At 30.4% G+C, this 26386-nt stretch overlaps 1 protein-coding gene across 4 annotated transcripts; it reads right to left on the bottom strand.

The window, feature by feature from the left end:
• Window positions 1-1824: 1824 nt before the first annotated feature.
• On the bottom strand, window positions 1825-11283 carry LOC108457133 (uncharacterized). Of its 4 annotated transcripts, none has more exons than XM_017755996.2 (9): window positions 10607-11283; window positions 9313-9453; window positions 7979-8359; window positions 6642-6746; window positions 5734-5874; window positions 3286-3489; window positions 3085-3177; window positions 2794-2905; window positions 1825-2287 (listed from the first exon to the last, which is right to left on the bottom strand). In XM_017755996.2, the coding sequence occupies exons 1-9, from the start codon at window positions 11078-11080 to the stop codon at window positions 2205-2207; spliced, it is 1734 nt and encodes a 577-aa protein (XP_017611485.1). In that variant the 5' UTR covers window positions 11081-11283; the 3' UTR covers window positions 1825-2204. The 4 variants fall into 4 exon arrangements, 3 of the variants coding, with proteins under 3 accessions (XP_017611485.1, XP_017611484.1, XP_052875085.1); XM_017755995.2 differs by having other exon boundaries at window positions 1825-2229; XR_008270900.1 differs by lacking the exons at window positions 1825-2287; window positions 2794-2905; window positions 3085-3177 and adding an exon at window positions 4346-4482 and having other exon boundaries at window positions 3374-3489.
• Between the last annotated feature and the right edge of the window lie 15103 nt (window positions 11284-26386).

Raw genomic sequence — 26386 nt, 5'->3', positions numbered from 1 at the left:
TGTAAACGAAGTTGTCATGTTGATGCCATATACCCAACATACTATCTTTCGACTCAATTACCATATTAAACCCAAGCTTTCAATATATCAAAGTATACAAGTCACGCACTCATAATCCCTCACTTACTTAAGATTGAGGTAAGTTACACTATGAACGTCACAAGTTAATAAATCCATAACGGACCTTGGATTTATTCTACTTGGACATTGTCTAATGTATTGTCAGTATAGACAATCGCATCTATGTTTTTATCTTTTGAGAGTCGTCCATTCCAATACTCAAGACAATGTATCTCCTATTCGAATTTGACAAAATAATAATTTTTTAATCTCTTTGCTCAATTTCGATTAAACTACGGGCCATCAAGATTGCCTACAATATATGTTGTTTTTTCGTATTATGATCCAATCACATAATATAACTTAATACTAGTTAAACATTAGGTAATCAATAAACCAATATTTACTTGTTCATTTTGCTTTGCGTGCAAAAACCATAACAAAAATAAATGATATTAATGTGAATGGTGAAATTTTAAAAACTACTCTAAGGGCACTATATCCCAACAATCTAAACAAATTATTTTTTGAATAATTATAAAAATTAAGAATTATAAGAAATTATAAATAATGATTATTATTTTTAATTATTAAAATTATAACAATTATATATACACATATAGCATGTATAAGTAATCCAAATATGCACAAATATATATAAACACATGTATCTTTCTAATCGAATTGATATATTTAGTTAATCAAATTGATGAATCTTATTTTATTAATTCTTTTAAGTAAATTTTATATAATTATTGAATAATTATTTTAAAACCACACCAAAATGAACATAGTTGTTCAAGCTCATTTGAACCTAAAAATCATTTGTCTATGTTCATTATCAACATTATTTTAATGTTCTTTTACTATATATATTTTTTTGTCCAAGTTCATCATAGAGATGGTTCTTATATTTGAGATTTTTAATTTTTTTTTTAAATTTTTACTGACATGCCAAAATGCCACATCAGCGTGAGGTACATATGACATGTTGTTTAGTTGCTCTATCATCTACGTAATCACTTAACAATAGACATTAATGAAAATTTTAAAAAATTAACCAATTTGCTCTTTGATCTAAAGTATAGCAAATAAATTTTTTCCTTTTTCTAGTAGAGGAGGTAAAATATAATCCAGCTCTCAAAATACAAGGACTTTCATAATTCTTTTACCTAATCCTACTTGTCCTTTAATTCTACATCACTTACATAAAGAAAATTAAAAAAAGCAAAATCATTACTTAACAACACGTATGAATGGATTTTTAATGGAAAGGCTAATTTGCACTTTTTTCTAACATACAGAGTCAATTACCCATGTTTTGAGTATAAGAGGCAAAATACAATCTAATCCCGAGTGTGATAATCTCCACAGCATTTTTATCTAAAAAGTTGCTCAAAGACAATTATGAAAACGTACCTCGCTGAACAACGTTTGAGCATCAGTCATCAACTCATCTGCTACATAAATTTATTTATAAGCATGCTTCGCAAAATTAAACAATAATCATGCTTCGCCAAATTGAACAATAATGCTTTCTAACAAATTGTAACTTGGCCTTGAATGATGACTTTGGCCGAATGGGGAGTAAATAAATTGATTTTTCCTCGCATGTTGTGTTCATGATTTCGGGGATAATAGGACGTAATTCACGTTGACAGCTTTCAGTGGAAATTTGTAAGATTTGAACTTCAATTAACCTTTATCTAAATGGACAACAGAACTGAGAGAGAACAAACCTTGGATAAAGGGGACGAACAAACGTTGGAATAAAGAGTGAGTATTTAAATTTATAACACTGCTGTAAAGACCAAGAAAAACAAAGGGTACAGTAGGATTAAATTTATTATTGTTGTTTTCTTCCGTCCAAAAATATTACAAAGAGATTAGCAAATGAATAATATCTGATTGCTTTTTTTATCTTTTTGGGTGTGCGGGGGAGCACGCCAAAAAGAGCAGAGCCAATCCTGCATAAAAATTTATGTGACGTTCCAAATTGGAAGGGTGTCTCAGTTGTCAGCTGCCTGTTGAGTGTTGGGTGTTGAAGGGAGCCCACAACAAAAAGAGATGAGCTGAGCCTGGGGAACTGGCAAAAGGGTTGAAGAAACTGAAACAAAACCATAAACCGCATCCACTCATCTAAATCATGTACCATTGCGTAATATAATCCTGCAGATGCCGATATCAGTCACTTGTAGGCAGTACAGCTGCCGAATATTTCCCGAGGCTGCCATTTTAAGTTTTCACATAAATTAACAACACCCGCTAAGATTAGACTGTAAACTCAGAGGCATACATAAATGACGTCACAAAATTAGTTTTAAGAAAGAACAAAACAAACCCAACTATTTATTACAAAAATCATTAATGAATTGCCAGAATGTTTTAGGTACAATAAATCACAACAAAACGATTTACATGACATAATTTGAATGAATTATGCAATCCTTTATCTAGGAATTGACCACCTAATTAATCAAATATTAAAAGGGAAAAAGAACGGATCGCACAAATTATAACGCATGGGAACATTCTCACAAATCAACAGGAATACGCAATTTGTTCAACGAGAGGCTATTTAAATATTTAAATTCTCAGGAAAGGATCATCCTATATCATCAAATGAACTCTGGACGAGGAAAGTAGAAACAACTAATACCAAGAATAAAACCTAAAACGCCAAACAAAACCACCACATATGAACTTAACAAAACAGAAATATGATTGATTTACCGTATAACCAATCTCTGAAGTATACATGAAGTGCACATGATAATTCTCTTTTTAGATTTTCTTCAAGTGGAGCTTCTCTCAATATTTGCTTTATCTCACCTAAATTATTTTGCTGTAGATAACGTTAGCAAGGAAACAAAAATTCCGTTAATACTATACTAGAAAGATCAATCAAACCAACCACTAATTCCACAACAACAGACAAAAACATTGCTTCTATCATGCAAATAAAATTAAACTCAAACCATTAAGTCAAACTTCCTCTTCATCAGTTGGGCTTAGTGCATTTACATTTTTCTGTTGAGATGTCAAGTATGGATCAGTTAAGGGGAACGGGTTATCCTTTGTTGAACCAGTGGATTCACCTTCCAACCAGTTTGGAATCTGCATATATAGAGATGTTTGTCATGTACAAGCACAATGTAACCATTAAAAGGGTAAAAGGAAGATACAAAAATAACCCCAAGCTAAGCTATAAAATACACAAGTTACCAGAAACTTTGTGAAGTGATCAGAAGCTAGTCGTGTAGCTGACTCAGCTTGAGCATCAGAAACGCCCGCAGGATGAGATAATGAATTGTGTGGATCAATCATCCCAAGTTCCAAAGTATCATCCCATCTATTGATAGTTGCCTCGATGCCAACTTCAGTCATGTGCTCTTCCAACCGAGAATAATATGTGTTATACGGTGCCACCTGATGAAATTTAAAAAAAAAAAAAAATTCCAAAATTTGTCAGTCCCCTGAGTGTCAAAGTTCATACTGATGCCAAACATGGCTTCAAAAAGTGAAAGTTGTCCGTTATAATATGATATAGCCAAAGATCTGCGAGGGCCGATATCTACCAGCCAGAGAAAGAAACAACGAATTCCTCTCGGGGTGTTCTTATTCTATTTTGCAAGACATTTGATATTAAATATGCTAAAATCAAACCGTTGAGGAATTAAATATCCCTTGAAAACCTAAATCTTCTAAATGGCCAGATAATGAAATCTCCTGAACTCTCCATCATTGCAGACTAACAGACAGAATGGATTAGACAGCGACAAATTGCCAACAGATACTACAAAGTAATTAAATTCTTAATACAAAACAATAAGCTCAAAAAGTATTAATAGACTACAGAAGTTTAGCTGTAAAAATAATTTCCTTTAATCACTTCTCTTCGTAACAACACACCAAGAATGATCAAATAGTTATAATAGTTCCAAAAATATTCTCACGAAGAGATAAGGTACAATATGCACGCCTGATGCATCCTTTATGCCCTCCATCACACAGTGCTATTGACCATATCACCAAAAGATTTTACAATAGAATTTATGCCCAATGTTTAACTTGATCAATCTATATTTATTTGCTTCATAGTTGGTTCAGCTAACCCCTGAACTGCTATTTTAACCCCATCTTCTTCAAAGATTAACAGGATATTATGGTAATAATTCTTTTCAAGCTGCTACAATTAAAATCTTGGCTAATATCATCCACAAGAGAAGGCCAAAATAGCTTTAAAACGCTAAAAGAAAACAAAAAAAATGAGATAAATTCTCACTTGCACCCATAAAGCCACAACAACAAGAAGCAGTCACCTTCAGGAATCGTTCACCTCTCACTCTCAACAGCAATCTAGCCAACCATCCCACTACATCAAAACCCTTCCTCTTCTCTTCTCTTCTCATCTTATAAATACTACAAAAAAATGTTGCCACCAAGTCGCACGTGATTTTATCAGCCTGGCTCTAGTTCACCATGGAGAATTAACATCACATTTGAGGCAGACTTATTTTAATAGAAACTTATGTTAAAAAGAAAAGCTTTCACATTTGAATTATAATATGCTATTTGAATTTTTTTTATCTGAGCTTACTTAGGTTTTGTATGCTTAGATAAAACCTAGAATGTGGATCGGCCTAGTACAAGGAACGAAAACTAGAACGTAATTCGCTACTTGTACAAATTTCTGATTCATTAGGGATAGTCTTCTCCGGTTCATTTAGTAGGAACAAAATATGATTTATTGGAATGTAAAACAGTTTTTTGAACTTATATGTATTGTTTTATGTTTATATAAATATATTTTCTTTTTTGAAGTTTGTGAATTTGTGAATTATTTGGATGCTAACTTTTGCGGCTTGGCAACTTAGCATCCAATATCATATTTAGCTTTTCACTGGAGATCTTTCTATATTTAACTTCTCTGGTATTCTATTTAGAGATTGTTGGTTTTGCATATCTTGCATTGACATTTATCCAAATAGCAAAAAGCACAAGAAAGGTGAAGACTCATACTATCATACATGGATAGAGACCTCTCTAAACCTGCCAGTAGGCCAACTTTCTTCACCTGTAGTAGGGAAACCTACCAAGATAAAACCCTTCTAATTTCAACCAAAGTATGCCATGCTTTCAGCAGAATATTAACCCACCTACATGAATAAAAGCTAGTTCAATGAAACATGTTTACTTTTCAAATATGAAACTAAGACCAGCCAAAATCAATTTTTAACATAAATACAACTGTATTTCCAAGTTGTCAAAACCTTCTACATGAATAAAAACTTAGTATAAACAATTTTTATTGGGTGTAATGAACCATAAATATGACAGACCATGGAGAAGTTAGAGGAAACCAAAAAGGGTGCTGCGCACTTCAGGGCCAAACAGCACCAACCACCAGTTAGGGTGCTGAGTTTGGCTGACTTGGCTGAAGTTAAAAGGACCAAAGGTCCCCAGGAGTGGCAAAGAGAGTGAGACAGCCAATTCTATGGGGAAAAGAACACAGAAGCTAATATTAACTAATTGGATTTCTTTCCCCTGTAAATTTATCTATTTTTCAAAACTAAGACTAGTCAGCATTTACTTAGAAATAAGTTCTTTAATCTCTTCTCAAAACTCAAGCGCGATCACATAACCAGCAAAAGGGGATTGTTGTTTACTCACCTGTAGCTTGTGGTTATCGCCAACAATAAGGGGGCGGTGATTCACTCCCAAAAAGAATACACACTCACGACAATTGGCAATGCAGACCCGTTTTGCAGCTATAATCACATGAACTCTTTCACAGTGCTCGACTCGTACTGCCTACAATTAAAAAATCATATAATATTCATCCATGAATCAAAATTATAATTACAGGAACAGGAAATGGATTGATATTTTAGGGGTCCAAACATCAGGTTGATTATCTATCAAGAAATTACTATAAAATCTGGAAAGACAGGCGGTGGGTGGAGCAAAAAAGAGTGTTCCCGTAAGAGAAAAATAACTGAAAACAAGAATACCAGAGGGAAAACCAAAACTGGAACCAGCATCAACATTTAATGACTTCATACAAAGATCAAATGAGCTTATACCAGGCAAGGCAAGAAAATATCTTTTATTGATCTAACAATCTTAGCAATAGAAAGTGATTGCATGCATCTGCATGGCCATATTTTATTTTGTGCAAATTCCCTTTAGTTCAAATAGCAATGAAATTCAGCAGGGATGAAGAGAGACTATTATTCTACAAGTTCTGGTACATTTGGTGCATAACCATTTAAAATAAATTGAACCAAGCAACATTAAAAAGAAAGATTTTCAAAGGGAGAACATCGATGTCTTCACATTACACCATAGACATTCCAGCCATGAACAGTAAATATGTACACCAATGAAGAGACATCAAAACAAATCTATTTCAGAGACTCAGTTCAAAAACCAGAGAAATGGTTGCAGCAATTCCAAAAATCAATACAGAATAGAGAACAAATTTGTATCCAAATTGAACATTACAATAGCAGAACAAGTTTCCTCTGATTATGAAATTAGTGCAACACAAATAGCAACAGCACAAAGGTGATTGATACCTTGCCAACAGCTCCAAGAACTATAGTAGCATCAGAGCATCCATAAATGGTGGCATATCTCAAAGGCGCTAGAAGGTAAATAACTGAATCATGGCAATTGATAACCTGGAATTATAAAATCATGCAGAGTTTGAGGTGTATTAGACCATAAAGTACATAATATCAAACAAGAATCAAGAATTACATAATCACTGGCATTATCCAATTAGAATACACCTTCCCGAAAAGTTCCAGAGTCAAATCTCCATACTTCCAGTTATCAAAATATTTTTTCTTTATTTTAATGTAATGAAGGTGAGTATTCATCAAAAATTGGGTGGATGGCAATCGCTACTGAAAACACAGCAAATGAATTATGCTTCTTTAAGCTTTTAATCGGTAATATGACAATTACAAAGACATTGATTTCATTGATTGCAAGGAGGCACAGAAGCAAAAGCACCATATGGGAAGAAAACAATACTCCTGCTCAGAAAAGGGAGGTACCTAAAGGAAAAAAGCTTTTAGCCTCAAGCAAATGAAGGTTCTTATTCTACTTAATTGGTTACAAGAAATCACAAACTTTTTTGACCAAAGACAGTGCCAATATTCAACTGATTGCAGCTGGTGCCTGGCATTCAGAAATGCTGCAGTTAATATCTGAAACAAGGTTTAACAGCAAAGTGATAGATACAGAAACCCCAATCAACCTAGGAAGAATTTATAATAACAACTTTAAAAGTTCAGAAAATGTGTAAAAAGTCCCAAGGTCCAGAACAATAAAAAGATAGGAGTAATTGCACCAAACATAAAACCATTCTTTATTCTCATCTTTCTTGTTCCACATAACTGTGTCATGTCATATAGGAATGTTACCCCTCAAAGCCTAGTAATATATCATTAATCACCCTTTTCTCTCCGCATCATCGTCATTGCACAAATATACAATTAGTGAAAACATAACCAAGTTCAATTATATTTAAGAACTCCAGCATCTTTGTTCATTCCTCTCAGCCATTCCTATTATTTGATGATAACCAAGCAACAAAACAGCAAACAACCCCACCTAAACTGCAGTCTCCATATCAGTTCATCCATAAAATATGCACCCACTATCCAGTAGACATCCACCTAATATCCATAAGATGTTTACCTAATATGAGTTCTCTTTTTTTTCTTTACAAGAGGTTCCATATGTTGCTCAAATTACACTAGAGTTGGAGATAAAGATAAGAACCTAGACCACAAAGTACTTTCAGTCTTTCATAGACATAGGGTGCATTTAAAAGAAAATTGCAAAACAAACACCACACAGAAAATATACCCCATGAAAAAATTCACTGCAAATATAAGCTAACCTTCAGAGAAGAATTTTTAAGATCAGATGCCTGCTTTACATAAGATGATTTAGAGACCCCCTCAATGAAACATGGACTCCTTACACTTGGTGAGGCTTTGACTGAACTTGGACTAGTGTCAGCCATAGCAACATCCTGGTCAGAGCCACTTGGAGGACCATTTTCTTTTGCAGGATTCTTTTCAGTAACATGTTCCAAAGAGGAAGCTATGTTCTGCAGAAGCCAATCAAGAACTTGTGATGCTGGAACAGGAACAGCAGGCATGTCTGGATCTGAATTAGCAAAAATGGGAGCTGCTCGGCTTAAGAAAACTCCATCAGATCCCTTATCTTCAAATTGAATCAGAAACCCAAGGTGCTCAAACCCTTCCATAGATATAACCTGAAGAAACAGTACTTATGTGAATAAACCAAGACAAAATAAAAGCTAATAACAAGTAAAAAAATGGAAATAGAGTAAGATATGTAAATACAAGAAAGACTTATCAAGAATACATGGTAATAGAGTTACAGACCAATCAGAACATAATAGAAAATGGGGCACAAAGCCATACATGTTAAGAAAGGAACAGAGAATAGGAACGTAAAGAATAAAAAAAGCACCAAATTTATATTCCGAAATGTTACAATGAAAAATTCAGCTCAAATCTGTGATTGATTGCTTAAAAGCTGGCAAGGTCTTTTGTCCTGTTTTGGTTGAAACTGCCTACATTCTTATTTTGGCCATGCGAATAAGGCTCCCAACTTCCTCTTGCAACATAAAATCAGGTTTAACACCAAAACAAACCAATTTTAGGTTGCAAACCAACCCTAAAGCAAGGCAACTAATGCATAAAGAGAAAAAAAGAGCACAATAATGATTGCATTGTTTCATAACAAATAAAAATGCTGTTCTGCCACTTGCCAAGCTATATCATAACACAAACCAGGATATGCCTTCAAAGACTAGAACATAAACCGCACAGAGACACTTTACAAAGAAAAAGATTTACATCTGGGCTCATTAGTATTCTACATAAATATTTGATCTACTCAGCACAACCACTAAATTAATGCTCCCAGGCTTTCACTTTTTATCCTTTGAAACTATGATTACAACATCTTGAAATTAAAAAATGCCACATCATAACTGCATATTATAGATGAAATACAAAGAAAATGACTAGTTACAATGCAAAAAGAAAAAAAAAATCACCATGAAACAAAAAAAAAAAATCTGTACCTGACTTATATTCATAATATCCCAGTTTTTCTTGTATTGAGAAAACAAAACGGAACAAAAACTATAAAAAAACCCCCATCAAACGACAAATAGAAAGAAGCCATATTACAAACCAGAGATTCTTCACCTTCCCCCTCCACAGGCTCTGACAAAAGAGACAGAATATTAGCCAAGTGCTTTTGTAGATAGGACAGCTGATGGGCCTCTTCATCAGCCTGTGATGGCATAAACCGACGGGTGTTGCAGCGAACAAGCTACAATGAGAAGAACCATCAAGGTTAAGTCGTGAGTGTTTTAACTTGCTACAAAGTAAAGACTATAGCCTACAGCTATAACTTCGAACAGCGAAAAGATACATAATTACTGCAAAATTTTGCAGACAAGGTGAAATCCGTATTAATGAGATGCTCTTTTTTTCTCATAAGACATAATGAGATACTTAGCTGGATAGAAAATGGGACAAACAAAAATTATAGCAAATCCTACTGCCTTAGGTACTAAATTCAAATGAAAGCATAAAATTTATCATCGCAAGTCATAGAGTGCCAGCTGCATTAATCGTATTTTACAGCAATCCTAAAACAGCAGGCAGATGGAAGCAATAAAACATGAACAATCAAACCAAGCAATTTAAGACATTGGCTCTCAATTAATTTCATTACATTTGCTAGCAGCACCCATCAAAATTTCTTACTTAAATGCAGCAATGCATTGGATATAGAATTAAAAAGAAAAAGACAACAAATATTACAAACAACTCATAATGAAGACCAACTTCAAAGCCATCAAAATGCAGCAATGAATTGGATATCGTTTTTTAAACATGTTAAAATTCATACATTAGAATTCAACTCACTTTCCGTTTTCCAATGGTTTGCTAAATTTGTGGTTTATTTGGTTTTTGCTTTATTCTTGCGACTTATTTTCTTCTATTTTATTTAAATGAAAATTAGTAAAACGTAAATTTTATTTCAAACATAATTGTTCCACATGAACCTATAATCATGCATTTTTTGGTATGGACAAGTTAAACAATTCTTCGAAAAGATTGTTAACTTTTGCATCTGAAAAGTCCTAATGCCCCCTACTTCCAAAAACAAAAAGCAAGTAACAAGTGTAACGAAATACATAGCCGCCGCAATTATCAAAAAGTTAAATATAATCCTAAAAGAAATCTTTCAATTTGCTAGACATTAAACGGAATAGGTTCTTTCCAAATGCCAATCAATAGTCAATTTTCCGTGAATATTATCAGCCCTCGGCGTCCAAGACGTTCATTCTCCTAAAAGTAGCCATGAATCCAACACGATAGTATAATATAACAGCATAATTTTCAACAACAAATCCAATTTAAAAAAATCAACCACATTTCACCAAAACAGATAATAAAATGGTCAACCGCAAAACCTGCAAAGGCGAAAGGGCCGACAAGTAACCCTCAAATGCTGACGTGGAAGGCCAAACATCAGCAACCGCAGCTGCATCCTTATGCGAGCGCGGCAAAAGCCTTTTATACGATTGAATGTACAAAAACAGGATCAGATCAAGCAAATCAGCACCAACGGAATCAACATCGTCGAAGCGCGAGGTGACGAGAGGGTCGGATTCCGCGTGAAGCACCGAGGCGAGAGTGTCGAGGACGAGACGTGCATGGTCCAAAGAGATCTCGAGGGCGTCAGCGAGGGCCGCCGAGTCGACTCGTTGAGTGGAGGAAGATACGAGCTTTTGCTTCAGAGAGGTTAGGGCCTGGAGTGGGTCAGTGAATATGAGCTTCTGGATTGGTAGGAGGCCGTGCTCGAAAGGCTCGCGTCGCGGGTGGAGAAGAGTGGTCGGACTTGGATTCGGAATCGTTGACGTTGATGGTCCGATGGGGTCGGTCATCGCTTTGTTCAGGGAGGAAAAAAAGCAATTTTTTTTGTGCAGATCTTCGAGAAATTAATGATTTTGTTGGAGGGAAGAGAAGGTGAGGGGATGGGTGCGATGTGGACGGGTATAGCGCAACTAATTACATTGCAGGATTTTGTTGGGTCTAACACTCGCAAGCGATAAAAAAAGATTAATGTCACATTTTGAGTGTATTTATTTATAATTTTATATGTATGATATTTTTGTTTAATTATTGTAATTAGTGAATTTTAGGAAATCCTGTTTGGCAAGAGTATTAAGTTGCATTTGATTTTAAAAGAATAAAGGTTGTTTTCGGTTACCTTCCTTGAAAAATTAGAAAAACATTAAAAATAGATTTAAGGGCGTAAAAATTCTCAAATTTTTAAAAAGATAATATTAAGTTTTTATTTCTTTTCATTCAATTAGATACTTAAATTTTAAAATGTATTAAAATACTCTCAAATTTTTCAAAAAATATTTAAGCCCTTGCTCTTATTAAAATTATAAATAATAAATTTTAGAAAATTATTAAATTTTAATAAAAATTTAAAATTTATTAAAATTATATTTTTTATAAAACTGTAAAAAATATATATAAAATTTTATAAGAATCATAAAAATTAACAACCCATAGTTTTTTTTTCAATTAAAGTCATCATGTATCGCAATGTAGCGTGACATGTAACGAAAAATGATAAAAATAAAAATCAATAAAAGTTATTGAACAATTATAAAATGTGTTTTTGGTAAGATAATTTTATAAAAAAATACGGAATTTATATTTCTTTACATTTTGTAATTTTCTTAGGACTTTATAAAATTTAAATTTTTTGTATTTTTATATTTATAATTTTTACAATTTCTGTAAAATTTTACAATTTTTATATTCTTTTATGATTTTTATATTTTTCTAATCTTTAATAAATTTTTAATATTTGAATTTTTATTAAAATTTAATAATATTTATAGCTTTTATTGATTTTAATTTTTATATTTTTTCTAATTTTTAATTAAAGCAATGGCTTAATTACTTTCTTTTTTTTTAAAGTTTGATGGTCTTTTCTATGCATTTTGAAAGTTTAAATACCAAATTGAGTGCCAAAAAAGTAATAGCTTAATTGCTTTTTAAAAAAAGTTTGAGAGCTTTTTTAATACATTTTAAATGATTTGGCTCTCATTCAAAATGTAACACCCTGCACTCAATTTAGAAGTTAATTGATATAAAAGTCACCACAATTGTTGCCGAAACAACTCAAACAAACATTAAAATCAATTCATCGAAACTAAAAAAATCAAGCATGGCCATTTCAATTAATAGATGTTATGAATATCAAATGTACTCGAATAAACTCAAGTGGGCTCACATGATAATCCAAGGTCAAAGATGACTAAATGCAAAGTCGGGCTACGAATTTTAGGTCAAACTATTTAAATGTAAGGCAATGTCTCCAGACAGTAAAGCCATGTTGCAAGACATGCCTCTTCTATTTTCAAATTTTGAATTCTCGAGACATGGTTCCATGTCTCAAAGATATTGAACTAAATATTCACTAATTTAGTTTCGATGTTTTATGACTCAAAACAATGTTACTATGTCTTGAGGCTTTTACTAAGAAATGTATGAAACACTTAAATTTGTTCTTGAGGTCTCGAGACATGTTCTTGATGTCTCGAGACAAATGATAAACTGTAAATTATACATATTTTTACCCCATGTTTAACACATTTTATAGATGATTTCCTGTTAGAATTGGTGAATTCGATGCTCTTAATGCTTTAATTTCATGTTTTATACTTAGGAGAGCATAGGAGAGCGAAAGGAACGAGAAACGGGCCAAAAACGGAGAAAATGGGCCAAAGTACGAAATCAACACGGCCTAGACCTCCTCACACAGGTAGACCACACGGCCGTGTCAATTTGGCAGGCTCGAGCACGGCCTGAAGTAATCGCAGACGGGCGTGTCCCTGCCAAGCCCAAGTTGAGTCCAATTCAGAAAAAGCTAATTTTGAGGGCTCTTAGGCATTCTAAAGCCTATAAATACACCCTAGAGGAGGAAGAAAAGGGAGACACAAAATAGGGAGTAAGGAATTACTCCAAGGAAGCCGATTGATCCATCTCAGAAGCTAGATTCACCATCAAGATTGAAGATCTCTCCTCAATTTCCCCTTCAGGAGTTTTGGATTTTCTTTATGTTTTGTATTCTTTATTATTCTGAGATGTTTTCTTATTTAGTTATGAACTAAAACCCCTAAATACCTAAGGGGAATGAAACCTAAGACGAATCTTGTTATTATTTTCTGAATTGTATGATAAATATTTAACTTGTTCTTAATTATGTGTTCTTAATTCTTGTTTTGATATCCCAGGATACTGATTCAAGATAAACTCTTATTCAGAGGAGGAATAAACCCTGTCTAAGAGTACATTTGTCATAATTAAGCAAAGTTGTTTGCATGCCTAGACATAGGGTGACAAGATTTTGCCGGATTAGGATGAAACCTAATAAAGGGATCCATAGATCGAGTTAATGCAACCCTAGGGTGTTAATTAGAGAAAGGTCGCAATTATTCAATCTAGGGATTAGACGTTATTAGTCTTGAATAGGGATAATAACATAACTTAGGGATCCCCATGAAACAAGTTAAATGAATAAATCGTCCGATTCAGAGCCAGAATAACAAGTACAGTCTAGGTGGATTTTTCCTTAGGTATTGTCTTAATTCAATAGATTTTCCCAAAAGTAATTCCCCAATTCCATTCTCTGTGAATTCTTAATTTAGATAATTAGTTAGTTAAAACAAAACCTCTTTATTCTTAGGCTAGATAATAAAAAGACAGTCATTACTAGTACTTTTAGTTCTTTTGGGTTCGACAATCCGGTCTTGCTAAAACTATACTACTGTTCAATAGGTACACTTGCCTACATCGCGATAATAGTTAGTTTCAAGAACGATTAATTATAAATATTTAAAACCTATCACTAAATCACGCGATCAACAAATACCCAGTAATGCAAAAATTAAGCAATATAAATCATACAACGATGCCTGTAAAAACACCTAAACATGTTCAACATGCAACCAAACCAATGCAAGCACATTTTATATACTGAAACAAGTTTAAAACATATAAATACTTGATCAATGACACCAACATATAAAAAAATCCACTAGTCAAGTAAAATATTAACACCCCTAACCTGTATCCGTCGCCGGAATGGGGTTACGAGGCATTACCGATCATAATACAATTCAGAACAGACTTTCATTACAAAGTTAATCATCTAATAAATTTTTTAAAACTAAACTAACATGTTTCGATTATACCATTTATCTAATTATTCGAATTTCTATTAACTTAATACAAACAAATAATCATAGAAATCAAATGCTTAACTTATAACCCAATATACTTCATTTCATATTCAAATCATATATGCAAACTTAACATTTAAAGAATTGAATGACTTATATATGAAACAATCTATCAACTTACAATTTATATGCACCTACTTTAATTAGTAAAACATACATCATTTTGTCTATTTCATAAGTACATTACTAAACATTCTATATATATATGTCTAAGCATATTCGTGTATATATATATTAATATAACCAAACCAATAAGTTACTTACAAACCAATTAAACATGATCATATCATTTTGACCAAACTGAACATATATGCATCATATAAAACTCATATTACCTTTTTGTTTACCAATACAAAATTCACTATTCATTTGGTCATTCATTTCATTGCATTAACCGAATATAACCATGCTTAATAATCATGCTATGTTCAAAGTTACAGCTTTCTTCATTTTACTCTATCACTTCATATACATATATCTTATCATATATATATATATATATATATCATATCACCCCATCAAGTCATAAAACACATCAAATTATTTAATAACATAATCAATTTACATTATAACTAACATAACTTCTTTGCCAATTTATGAAACAAACATATCAAATACACATATTCTTTATATTGAGCTCATTAACCTAATCTATTTGTAATGCAAATCATATCTTCTCAATACATCAATATAAAACCACAACCAAAATATTTTTGTCTCTATATAATCATCATTCAACTCACTACCAAAACACATGACCAATCACCTCAATATATATATATACACACTTTGAATTTATGTATATGTCAAACTAATGCATCATATGCTAGAATGTAAATATATATACAAATGCCGAACTGTTAATCAAATATATTCATTATCACAAATACCATTCATTCATGACACATAACATTATAACCAAAAAATGAACCTAAACCATAATCAAACAAAACCAAATTCAAGTATAGAAGTTAAGCCATTTTTGCATGGCTTAAATTATACAAAAACCAAAATCTAACATTTCAAACTATAATCTAGCCTATACATGCCATAAGTTCAAAAATTCAACTTATAAAATACCGAAGACAGTCGATAGTGTGATAGACTTTGACGATGATCCCCGAGCTCATAACTTGACTCCAAAATCTATAAAACAATGCAAACAAACACATACAGTAAGCTATTATAGCTTAGTAATCATAAGCAAATAAATAACTCAATGTTAACATCAACTCAACTTAACCAAACTAATTTATGCTATCATATTCACATTTATTTTTAAGATCATAATTTCATATATAACATATACTTCCATATACAATTTCACAATGGCCGAATATACATAATATTATATACACATATTCAAGAATCATTTCAAAAACATTCACATTATATATTAAAAAAGCCGAATACACTTTCCATATTCACATACATTTTTCATTTACATCAAACATGATTTGTTACAAATATTAAGTAAATTACTTACCTTATTTCAAGTAGGTAATAAGTTAACTCATACCTGGTCCTTTTAGTTCATTTTACACATTCGATCACAACTTATCGTTGCCTGATGAACCATTCGGAATTGGATAGGACACTCGGATAATCACATATATCGTACAATGCCAACGTCCCAGACGTGGTCTTACATGTAATCACATATCGATGCCACTGTCCCAGACAGGGTCTTACTCTCACACATATATCGGAGTCACATATCGATGCCAACGTATAAAACGTGGTCTTACTCGCACATATATATCGGAGTCACATATCAATGTCAACGTATAAAACGCAGTCTTACTCGCACACATATATCGATGCCATGGTCTTAACCGCACATCACATGTCGGAATCCTATGTCATGACATATGTATCCTAGCTATTCCTAAGGTTCATACGGGGCTTTCGGACGTCGTAACTCAATCGTATCAAACTTGTAAACTTAATTCCCTTGCACATATATGTTCAACTCTCACATATAAAATTTTTCATAATTTAATTTCAGCATATAAACTCATACATAATTGGAATTAACGATATCTATTTGCTTATAAACTTACCTCGGACAATGAAAATCGGAATGGAATGATTTCTTTGGTTCTTGATTTAAACATATTCAAATTAAACTCATTCAAAAATTTTTTTACTCAATTTAGTCCAAAACACATAAATGAGAAAATTACTATTTTACCCATGACGTTTTACACTTTTTACAATTTAGTCCAAATTGCACAAAACACAAAACATGCAAAATTTGTACATACCATGCTTAGGCTGAATATTACTCATGTTCATACAAGTCCATATATTTTATTTATTTCACATTTTAGTCCCTCAAATTATCATTTTTGCAATTAAGCCCTAATTACTCAAAATCATCAAAAATTCCAATACAAAACATGTTAATCTAAAACATATTTTTCATATTTCATCAACTAACATCACAAAACTCAATTATTCATCAATGGCATAACTCAAAATATTCATCAAAATAAAAAATTCAAGCATAGGCTTTTTAGATAACATAGCAACGATCTCAAAAACGTAAAAATTATCAAAAACCGAGCTAGTTACATACCTTAATTAAAAAAACCATAGCCGAAACTTTCAAACTTTGTTTTTCTTTCTTTCTTTTTGATATTCGGTCTTATAAAAGATGAATGCATGTCATTTTTAGTTTATGTTTTATATTATATAACATATTTATCATTTTACAATTTTAACCTTTATTAAATAAATGAAAAATCATTATAACATATGGTCATAGCCGTCCATCACATTAAATATGTTCAAATTACAACTTGAACACCTCAAATTATAAAGACAACCACAATTCGGCCATTACACATTTAACCATCAAATTTTCATTTTATGCGATTAAGCCCTTTTTATTAAATCGACATCTAAACGGTAAAATTAAAATACGAAAATTTAACACATGTAAATTCACACATAATAAACACAAAAAATAATTTTTAAAAATTTTTCTAACTCGGATTCGTGGTCCCGAAACCACCGTTCTGAATAGGGTCTAAATTGGGCTGTTACAAAATATAAATAAAAAATCACATAATCAACATTGAAATTTGTATTCCAAATCTCTTAAGTAATCAAAACTACTAAAATATTAAAAAATATATCTATATATACCAATTATATCAAAATATTAAAAAAATTATATCTATATATATCAATTATATCAAAACCACATAAATATACTCTTAAGACATGAAAATTCACCTAATGAACAAGGTACATGCCCAGAACTAAAACAAAAATAATGAATTATAAAAGTTTAACAAGTGTAGTTGAGACTTGAGAGCCCAAATGTTTGCAAACCCTAATTTAAACTCCTACATGCTTTCAATGCTTGCCCAGAACAAACAATCCAAGCACTGAGTTTTTAAAGCTCAATGATGTTAACTAATTTCATAATATAAAACCGTTAACCAATAGAGCATGTTAACACATTAAGGAATCAACAATTAAAATTTTCCATGTAGTCATTATAGCATCAATTAGTTTCTCTTTTACAATTCTATTATTGTAACTCAAATCACTTAGTATTCAAGTCATATTTGACACTAATTCGATATTGCATGTATTATTTTCATATACAACAATCATCATCAATTTCATTTCATATTCATCATTGTTATATAGAATTATTATTGAATTATATGTCCCTATTAATCAATTATGGATCAAGAATAGATACACGAATTTAACCCCTAACACTCCACATAAATGTACACAAGTGCCAAATGAACAAAAACGCACCAATTCATGTCAAAACATGTCTTACCCTAACACTCCGTTTATGCACACAAGAGTTGAATGTAAACACACACAAGTGCTAATAGGATGCACACTAATGACAAAGTTTCCTCCGTCACAAACAAACCTTATGACATGCCAAGAACCATTCATTCATCTAAAATACAAATGTGATCCATACATTTAACATAACACAATCCAAACATTAATCAACAAGTAATCAACAACATATCATTATCAAAAAGTTCTAAACTAGATTACTCGTTGAATCTATATTATAATGTTGAATTTAAGCTAGCACAAATCAACCATCATGCCTTCACCATTTTTTCCTACCCCTTAGCCTTTGATGGTTTGATCACTTCCTTTGCTACAAATCATAACCAAAACAATGAAACAAAATTAGAAGAAAAAAGAGAGAGAATATATTAGGCATTAAATCTCCTAAAATTATTATTAATGAGATGCAATTCGATGTAGCAAGACATTTTCTTACTTTTCTTGATAACTCAAGAGAACTCTAATCTAACCTACCCAAAACAAAAATCTAACCTCACAACTAAGTTTATGAACTCCAAAACAATAAAAAAATACACCAATAATTCGAGCTCACACACTTTCTCTCTCCAAAACTCTTCAAACTCTCAACAATGTTATTTTAAGATAAAAAGCTCCCAACTGAAATCTAATTTAAAATTTAACCTTCCCACATAATTCTAAACTTAAATCTAATATGAACCCAGGCAAAAAACCTTTCTCACTCTACTTTGAGAAAAATTAAAAAATCTCAAAATGGTAGAAAAACCAAAAAAATAGTTTTCAATATTTAGAAATCATAAATAAAGGCTAGAAAAACTCATTCTCTTGTTTTTTTTTTTAAAAAAAACTTCAAAGATTAAATAAAGAAATAAAAAATCAATTTCCTTCTCTTGTATCCAAGCTAACGTGAGCTAAAAAGAAAAGAAGAGTAAATGTTGGAAATCTTGATCTACAAACTTTATTGCATGAAAGGATTTATTGAAAATGTGCTTACAAATTGATTTGGATAAATGAAAATCAAATATTTAGGTTGAAATGCAAGAGAATTTTGAGAGGATTTTTGGTGATTTTTTAAGAAACGTGTGAAAATGGAATGGGTATCCATTCCCTCCTAATAAAATTTCAAAAAGGGAATTTTCTATTAAGGGCTTGGGTAAAATACCAATTAAGGACAACTCTTCCATCTAGTATTACTTTTTAGTTTTCTCACATTAATCTCATTAATTTTATTAACTTTACAATTTAATCCACAAGCCGTAAATTCTATTTTCACAATTCTAACTAATCAATGCCTCTAATTAATCAACACAAACCAATTAATAAACCAATAAATCAATATTTCGACCATTCTCGAAACTCTCTTGTTTTGGCTTCTTAGAATGACTTGATTTAATAAATCCAACTCAAAATCGAACTTCAAAAAATTAACTTATTACACAAACCCATAATATATATATACATATATATATATATATATATATATATATGTAAACGTGAGTTTAGAGAAACTTTTGAATCCACAAGCATACCCTTTTTTATCATATTACTAGATTGATATATAAAAATAAAAATAATTTATTTAAAAATATTTACTTGTCATTTAAATATTGTGATAAATACAGATTGTATTGACATCTAAATATTAGTATAATGTTAACCTAAAATAGTATGTGTGATAAGTAGATTTGAGAATTACAAAATTTATTAATATTTAAATATAATTATAATTTAATTTAAAATTATTAATTCACATTTAAATGTAAAGTAGTAGTGATACTGACAAATTGTAGTCGCATCAAAATAATTTGAATATAATTTTAAGTATAAAATAAAAAAATATTTTATCTATTAATTATTATTTAATTAATATTAGAGTTATATATCAATTAAAATTTAAGTTTGACTCAATAAATAACCTCCAGTAGTCATGCAGATTCAATCAAGTAGCATATAAGAATAACAAAGACAAAATATTCGAATAACAAAGGCACTCGAGACTTGAGAGATATGGAAAATTATTTTAATTAATCATGTAAAATATAGAAAAATGCACTTGGTGGTATTCAAGCCTACAACACCAAAATTATCAATGTTTTTACCATTTAAACTAAAACTTCATTTGATATATAAAACAAAATTTTACCCGTATCATAAGTGTGTCATAATCTAATATAATTTTAAGATTTAAAATTGTGACACAAATAATATCTTAAAATAGTCATGCCACTTAATCTATACTATATCCTTTATTTAAAGAATAATTAGTATTTTTATAATGATATTTTATCTTTTAATACTTTTATATTATATTTCAAATAAAACAAGCGAAAAATACTATTTGAGAATACCAACAAATTCGAACAAAATTTTTACCACTACAATAATAATTTGTTGAAATAAATTTATTAATATAAAATATTTTCTTTCATCCATATCATGAACGTGATAAAATATAGTTTTATAATATCGTTAATTGAGTTTGTGTCACAAATTAACTTGATACTAACTCAAGAAAATGAAAATTCATAATAAATAATTGGAGTGCATTTAATAGTATCAATATGATGTGATTATCTATTTAAATTTTATATTACTCACAATTTAAACTATTTTTATTTTAATATTGTACATATTATATATGTATTATTATTAGTTTCAAACATCACGCTTAATATTTTTAATCTAATATATCTATTTAAAATTTATTTTACTTACATTTTTTTATTTTAATTTCGTATATATTATATATGTGTTATTATTAGTTTTAAACATTACGTTATATTATTTATTATATGTATTTTAAACACACACATATTCTAAAGATGTGGTTTCCACGTGCATATGAGTATGATAAAATTTCTAGTAACTTATATTAAGCATTTCATTGAGTCGATGTTACTTAATTAATTGGACACTAACTTGACTAAAATATTACTAAAATACCCTTTTAAATATAAGTAATAAAATTAATAATAATATGGGTCTTTTTAATTTTAATAAAATAATACTATAATGAAATTTGAATTTGAGTCATATCTATATCAAACTTTTAATTTTATCATTTCAATCAAAACATCATTTTATTTTTATATAAATTTTTCATAAATATATTTGTTACATAATTATTTTAAAAGAAACCTCAACTACTACACAATATTTAAATAAGCCCTTATACTCATTTGTCTTCGAATAATTCCTTAATGCATGATTGACAAAATTGCAAAATTCATCTTTAATGTTTGTCGGCTTTTTCACTTTCGTCTTTAATGTTTTTTTTTTTTTTCATTCTCACTTAAACGTTACAAAAGCTTTTAAATATGGCCAAAATTAATGAAACCTTCAATTAAATAATTGTCAATATTTTTGTCCAACGTGGCATAATAGCTCAGGATTCTGCCAATCGATGACATAATATTTAGGGTTAAATCTATAAGAAATTAAAATCTTAAAAATGAAAATTTAAAAAGTAAAAAAAGTTAAAATTTAATATTTTTAATAATTTTTAAAAATAATTTAACCCAAAATTACACACCACGAATGACGTGTCATGCGATGTCAATAAAATTATCACTTGAAGTGCCATGTCACATTGGACAAAAATATTAACAATTAATTGACTGACAATTTCCGTTAATTTTAATCATATTTGAATTTTTTTACAACGTTTGTGAATGAGAATAATAATAAGTTAAGAGCCAAGGTAAAAAAAACCCACAAATGTTAAGATGAATTTTGCAATTCTACCTATATGATTTTCACACCTGTTTAAGCTTATATGCTTGTGTAGAGGATGACATGACAATTCTTTTTTATAATTTTTTTACTTTTGCACAGGTCATAATCTACCAAAACTTAAAAAAAAAAAACAATAATAATAAGTAGCATCCACAGTCCCATATGCTTCCTCCAAATTTAAGCATTTAACCTCGACAAATTTTGGAATAAAACACAATATCAAAGCAAATGAGACGGGGAGAGTTGAGAATTGTGTTTTTCGACAGTTCCACTGCCAGCATCTCCATTGTCAGTGCCTGCAGGGCTGCCACAAATATGTGGAAGTGTAACCATAAACCTAGCAAATGCCATTTATTTTTCTCATTCGCGATTACTGGTGCCAGCCAACAACGACCACTCCAACAATCTTACAAATTAGGGAAAATCTACTTCTAAAAATATCAATCACCACCATTCAGGGAAAATCCACATAACAGAGCATTGCATTACCTCTTAAATCTTCCTAGCTCGTTCCCTCGTTATTGGTCATGTTGGGACATGCAAATCCTCATTAGATTCACCTTTATCCTCGAAGCTAGAATACATAGTTCACATATTGATTCGTATCATTCTTTATGATATTCTACACTAATCAATAACAATTTTCTTATTCTAGGCAATAATATGTACCATTGATTTGTCAATGAATATTTACAAAAATGCATGCCTAACGATTAATCTAAATGTCCAATTGCATCTTTATATGAATTTGATAATTCAAGTAGACCTATTAATGTATCAAGTCAAGTCAAGTTCAAGTTGAACTTAAGTAAGATATTAAAAAATTTTGTTAGTATTCAAGTTTGACTTGAATTGAAATATGGACTTATTTTCATATCTAAGTCTAAATCATATTTAACGATGTAAGGTTAAAGACTGCTCGACTCACGAAGAATATAAACAAAATTTATTTTAAAAATTATAAATTAAAAAAAGAGAGCAAAATTTGCATCAATGTAAAAGGAAAAAGAAAAATAAGCATGATGACGATGATGATGGTAAAATAAAATAGACATAAGATTAAAGTGCATAAAAAAGAAATAATAATAAAGAAAAGAAGATGGATTTTATAAATCACAAATGACTTGGTCTTTTTATTTTATTTTATTAAACATTCAATGTGTGGAGAACAATGTTTTGATGCTAATTTAGGGTTTAATTAAAGTAAAGTAACAGGTATTTTGGGTTGGGTTGGGTTGTTTGGTTAGATTGGGTTATAGTTTTATAGCTTTTAGTTTAGGATTTAAGATTATATCTGACTTAAGTGTAGAAATGTTCATTACAGTATTGCTAGTGCTATTTTGATTACTAAATTTTTAATTTTTTCTATTTTAATTATTAAATTATATAAATTTTAAATAATTTGAATATTAATGAAAGTATTGATATAAAATTTTTATTAGTGTAATTATAAATGTAAGTTTTTAATGTTTATACATTTTATCAAATTGATTATAATATAAAAATCAATAAATTTAATATTTAATATTCACAAAATTTATTATTTTAATTAAAATTTTATAAAATTTAATTTGTAAAATTCAATTAATTTAGTTCTCACTATTGACAAAAGGATAAATTTTAATTTTTAAAATTTTGTAAATTTAGAAAACATTTAAATTATTTTTAATTTCCTTTTAATTTTATTAATTAAAAATAAAACTTTTAAATAATTAATTTTGCACCTTCTTCTAGAAACTTAAAAAGCTTTCTTTCTTTCTCTTTCGAACCCCAGCAGCTTCTCAGCCTCTCCACTGCCACACCGCCACACTCCGGCTTCGGACAACCGATCAAAAGAAAGCTCCAAGCCTCCTCTATCTCTTCTCCAGTTTAGATTTCACAAACATAGCCTCGAACTCCATGAAATCAACACCCAAGTCTCAACTACCTTAAACTCGATTTATGCCATTGGCTGTTAGATAGGCTTGGAAATTCAGTTATGGCCTCCCTGCCTTCCCACTGTTGGGGTTCTCGAACGAAGTCTCAAAAGATTTAAGAACCAGATACCCCAATTTCTGTTCCTGCTGTTCTTTGGTTGTTGCTTGCTTCTGTTGCATCTCGTCTCTTTTTTCTGTTGTGCCAATTTTTTTTTTTTCCCTAGTCTCGAGTGTTTCTCTGTGTATTGCTGATTTGTATGTTGTTGCCGTGTACTTGCTTGACTGATGTTGTTTCGACTAGGCTTAAGTGTTTATTTGTTGACTATTGCTTTTCTTTTTTCTGATAAAATTAGCACCTTTGAAAAAATACAAATAAAGAAAAAAAAATCTTGAGTTCTTTAATGGGTTGAATGATTATGGTGGTGGTGCAGTGTGAAGAAGCCGATGGTGGTGGCGCGTAGTGGAGAAAAACCATACACTTACCCGACTCTAATCACAAATTTTATTTTATATTAATAATTTTAATTAATAATTATAAATTAAATATTATAATAATTTTAAATATCAATTTAATAATATGATGAAAATAAAAAAATATTATTGTTAATTTAAAAGAATTTTCAAGTTCATGCTTTCAGACGTGTTTGAATAGAGAATTTTAAAATTTTAAGATTTTCAAAACATTAACATTTTAGAATACACTAATTCAAAATACTATCATTTGTGATTACTTTGTTTGAATAAATAATTAAATTATTAAAATTTACAATTTAAAAGAATCATAAAATAAAATAAAAAGTATAAAAATTTTAATATGGATATCATTATATTTATAAAAATTTCTAAGTAGTTTTAATAAAATAAAATTTTAAAATATACAAAAATAATTTTTGAAATTTAAGTTTTATCTTAAAATTACGAAGAATTTTAAAAATCAATACTTAAATGAAATTTGAAAAGAAAATTGAGTTGTTAAAACCCTGAAATTATTTACGGATTTTGAAATTCTTTCAATATATTTATTTAAATAAATAAATTTATTTTTAAAATATTAAAAACTTTATATAATTTTTTTTATTAAATCCTCACCGTTAAAGATTATTGATAAATTATAGATTAGATAGAAGTTAAAAAAGGAAAGAGAAAGAAAATATACGGTAGGTGCACTAAACCAACACTCCCTGCCTATAGATATTTTATATTTCAAAACATTCACATGAAGTCGCATAATGAGGGGATTATATTATAGGTTAAACAAAAAAACATATATTGTTATAGCTTAAACAACCACCTTCAAAGTTCAAACATTCCATTCTCGATAAAAAACACGTCAAAAGAGTATAAAAGTAGCGAACTCCCAGCATTACCCCTAAACCAAACAAAGTATCCGAGGAGATCCAATATTATATGAGGAGAAGAAAAAAAATGGTTTCAGATGACATCACTTTTATCCATGTCCCACTCCCACTCTTCACAAGGGGGTTGATTCTGACAATTCACCTTAAACAAAAGGCGTAAAATAATGTGGCCCCACTTTTATTGTACCCAAACAGATACAGAGATAAAAGAAAATAGAGAGGGAGTGAAATTCTCTAGCAGATTCATTAGATCCCAACCAACCAAGACAACCAAAAGCAAAAGCAAATACTCTCTCTCTCTCTCTTGCTTTCTTGTTCTTATCCCTTTTTTTTTTCTTTGTTTTTTTTTTTAGCTTTAAAATGTTTTGAAAGAAGAGAATTTTTTTTTCTTTTTTAAATTTCAATCATCTGCTGATGAGACTATCGTCGATGTAATTGAGCTCGATTTGTTTTTTTTTTTTTTATTCCCGAATAGTTTAAACGCTTCCATTTAGATTCATTACGAAAGCGATCCTCAAAGATAAATCAGATGAATTATTTGTTGTATTGGTGGTTTTGGAATATGCCATGGTGACAGCGATTTGTTCTTCTATGGTATATTTCCCATTTGCTAATGAGATAGTAGATGTGGATGTGTTCGGGGAGCGAGTGACAAGGACATATACGTATATTCCTTGTGCTCTACTCTTGTCTCTTTTATTTTTATTAGTAAAAAACCAATATATTATTTATTTATATTTATAAATATTCAGATATTTATATTTATATCGACAAAAATAAAATAAAATGAGATAGAAGAAGTGGGGGATGGGCAGGGCAGGCAAAGAAGAAATGAATGGGTTAAAAAAGTGCCTTCTAAGCCGGAGCCTGTCTGATATTTAACAGCCAAAATTGACCGCTAGGACACTATGTAAGTAGAAAAATGGGTCATTGGCATAGCTTCTTGGAATTCTCTGGATATGGTGCCCTTACCCTTTTGCCCCATTACTGTAATCTAGGGGCAGTGGGGACCTTTTCTTTTTCTTTTCTGCGTCTCTTTATATTATTTTTTCTTGCTTTACAGCCTGTAAACTTGCTTTCTTCTTCTCACTCTTTTG

The sequence above is a fragment of the Gossypium arboreum genome, chromosome 9, assembly GCF_025698485.1.
Source record: "Gossypium arboreum isolate Shixiya-1 chromosome 9, ASM2569848v2, whole genome shotgun sequence".
NCBI classification, from domain to species: domain Eukaryota; kingdom Viridiplantae; phylum Streptophyta; class Magnoliopsida; order Malvales; family Malvaceae; genus Gossypium; species Gossypium arboreum.
Note: the sequence above shows the minus strand (reverse complement) of the source record. Positions and strands in the feature narration are given on the sequence as shown.

What these genes read in the sequence shown, in the direction of transcription:
- LOC108457133 (XM_017755995.2), bottom strand. Translation starts at nt 11,080, where the DNA reads ATGACCGACCCCATCGGACCATCAACGTCAACGATTCCGAATCCAAGT. An exon ending in TTAAAAATTCTTCTCTGAAG is followed by an intron (nt 6,747 to 7,978) that starts GTTAGCTTATAT and finishes TTATAATTCCAG; the next exon opens with GTTATCAATTGCCATGATTC. An exon ending in ATCACTTCACAAAGTTTCTG is followed by an intron (nt 3,178 to 3,285) that starts GTAACTTGTGTA and finishes CTATATATGCAG; the next exon opens with ATTCCAAACTGGTTGGAAGG.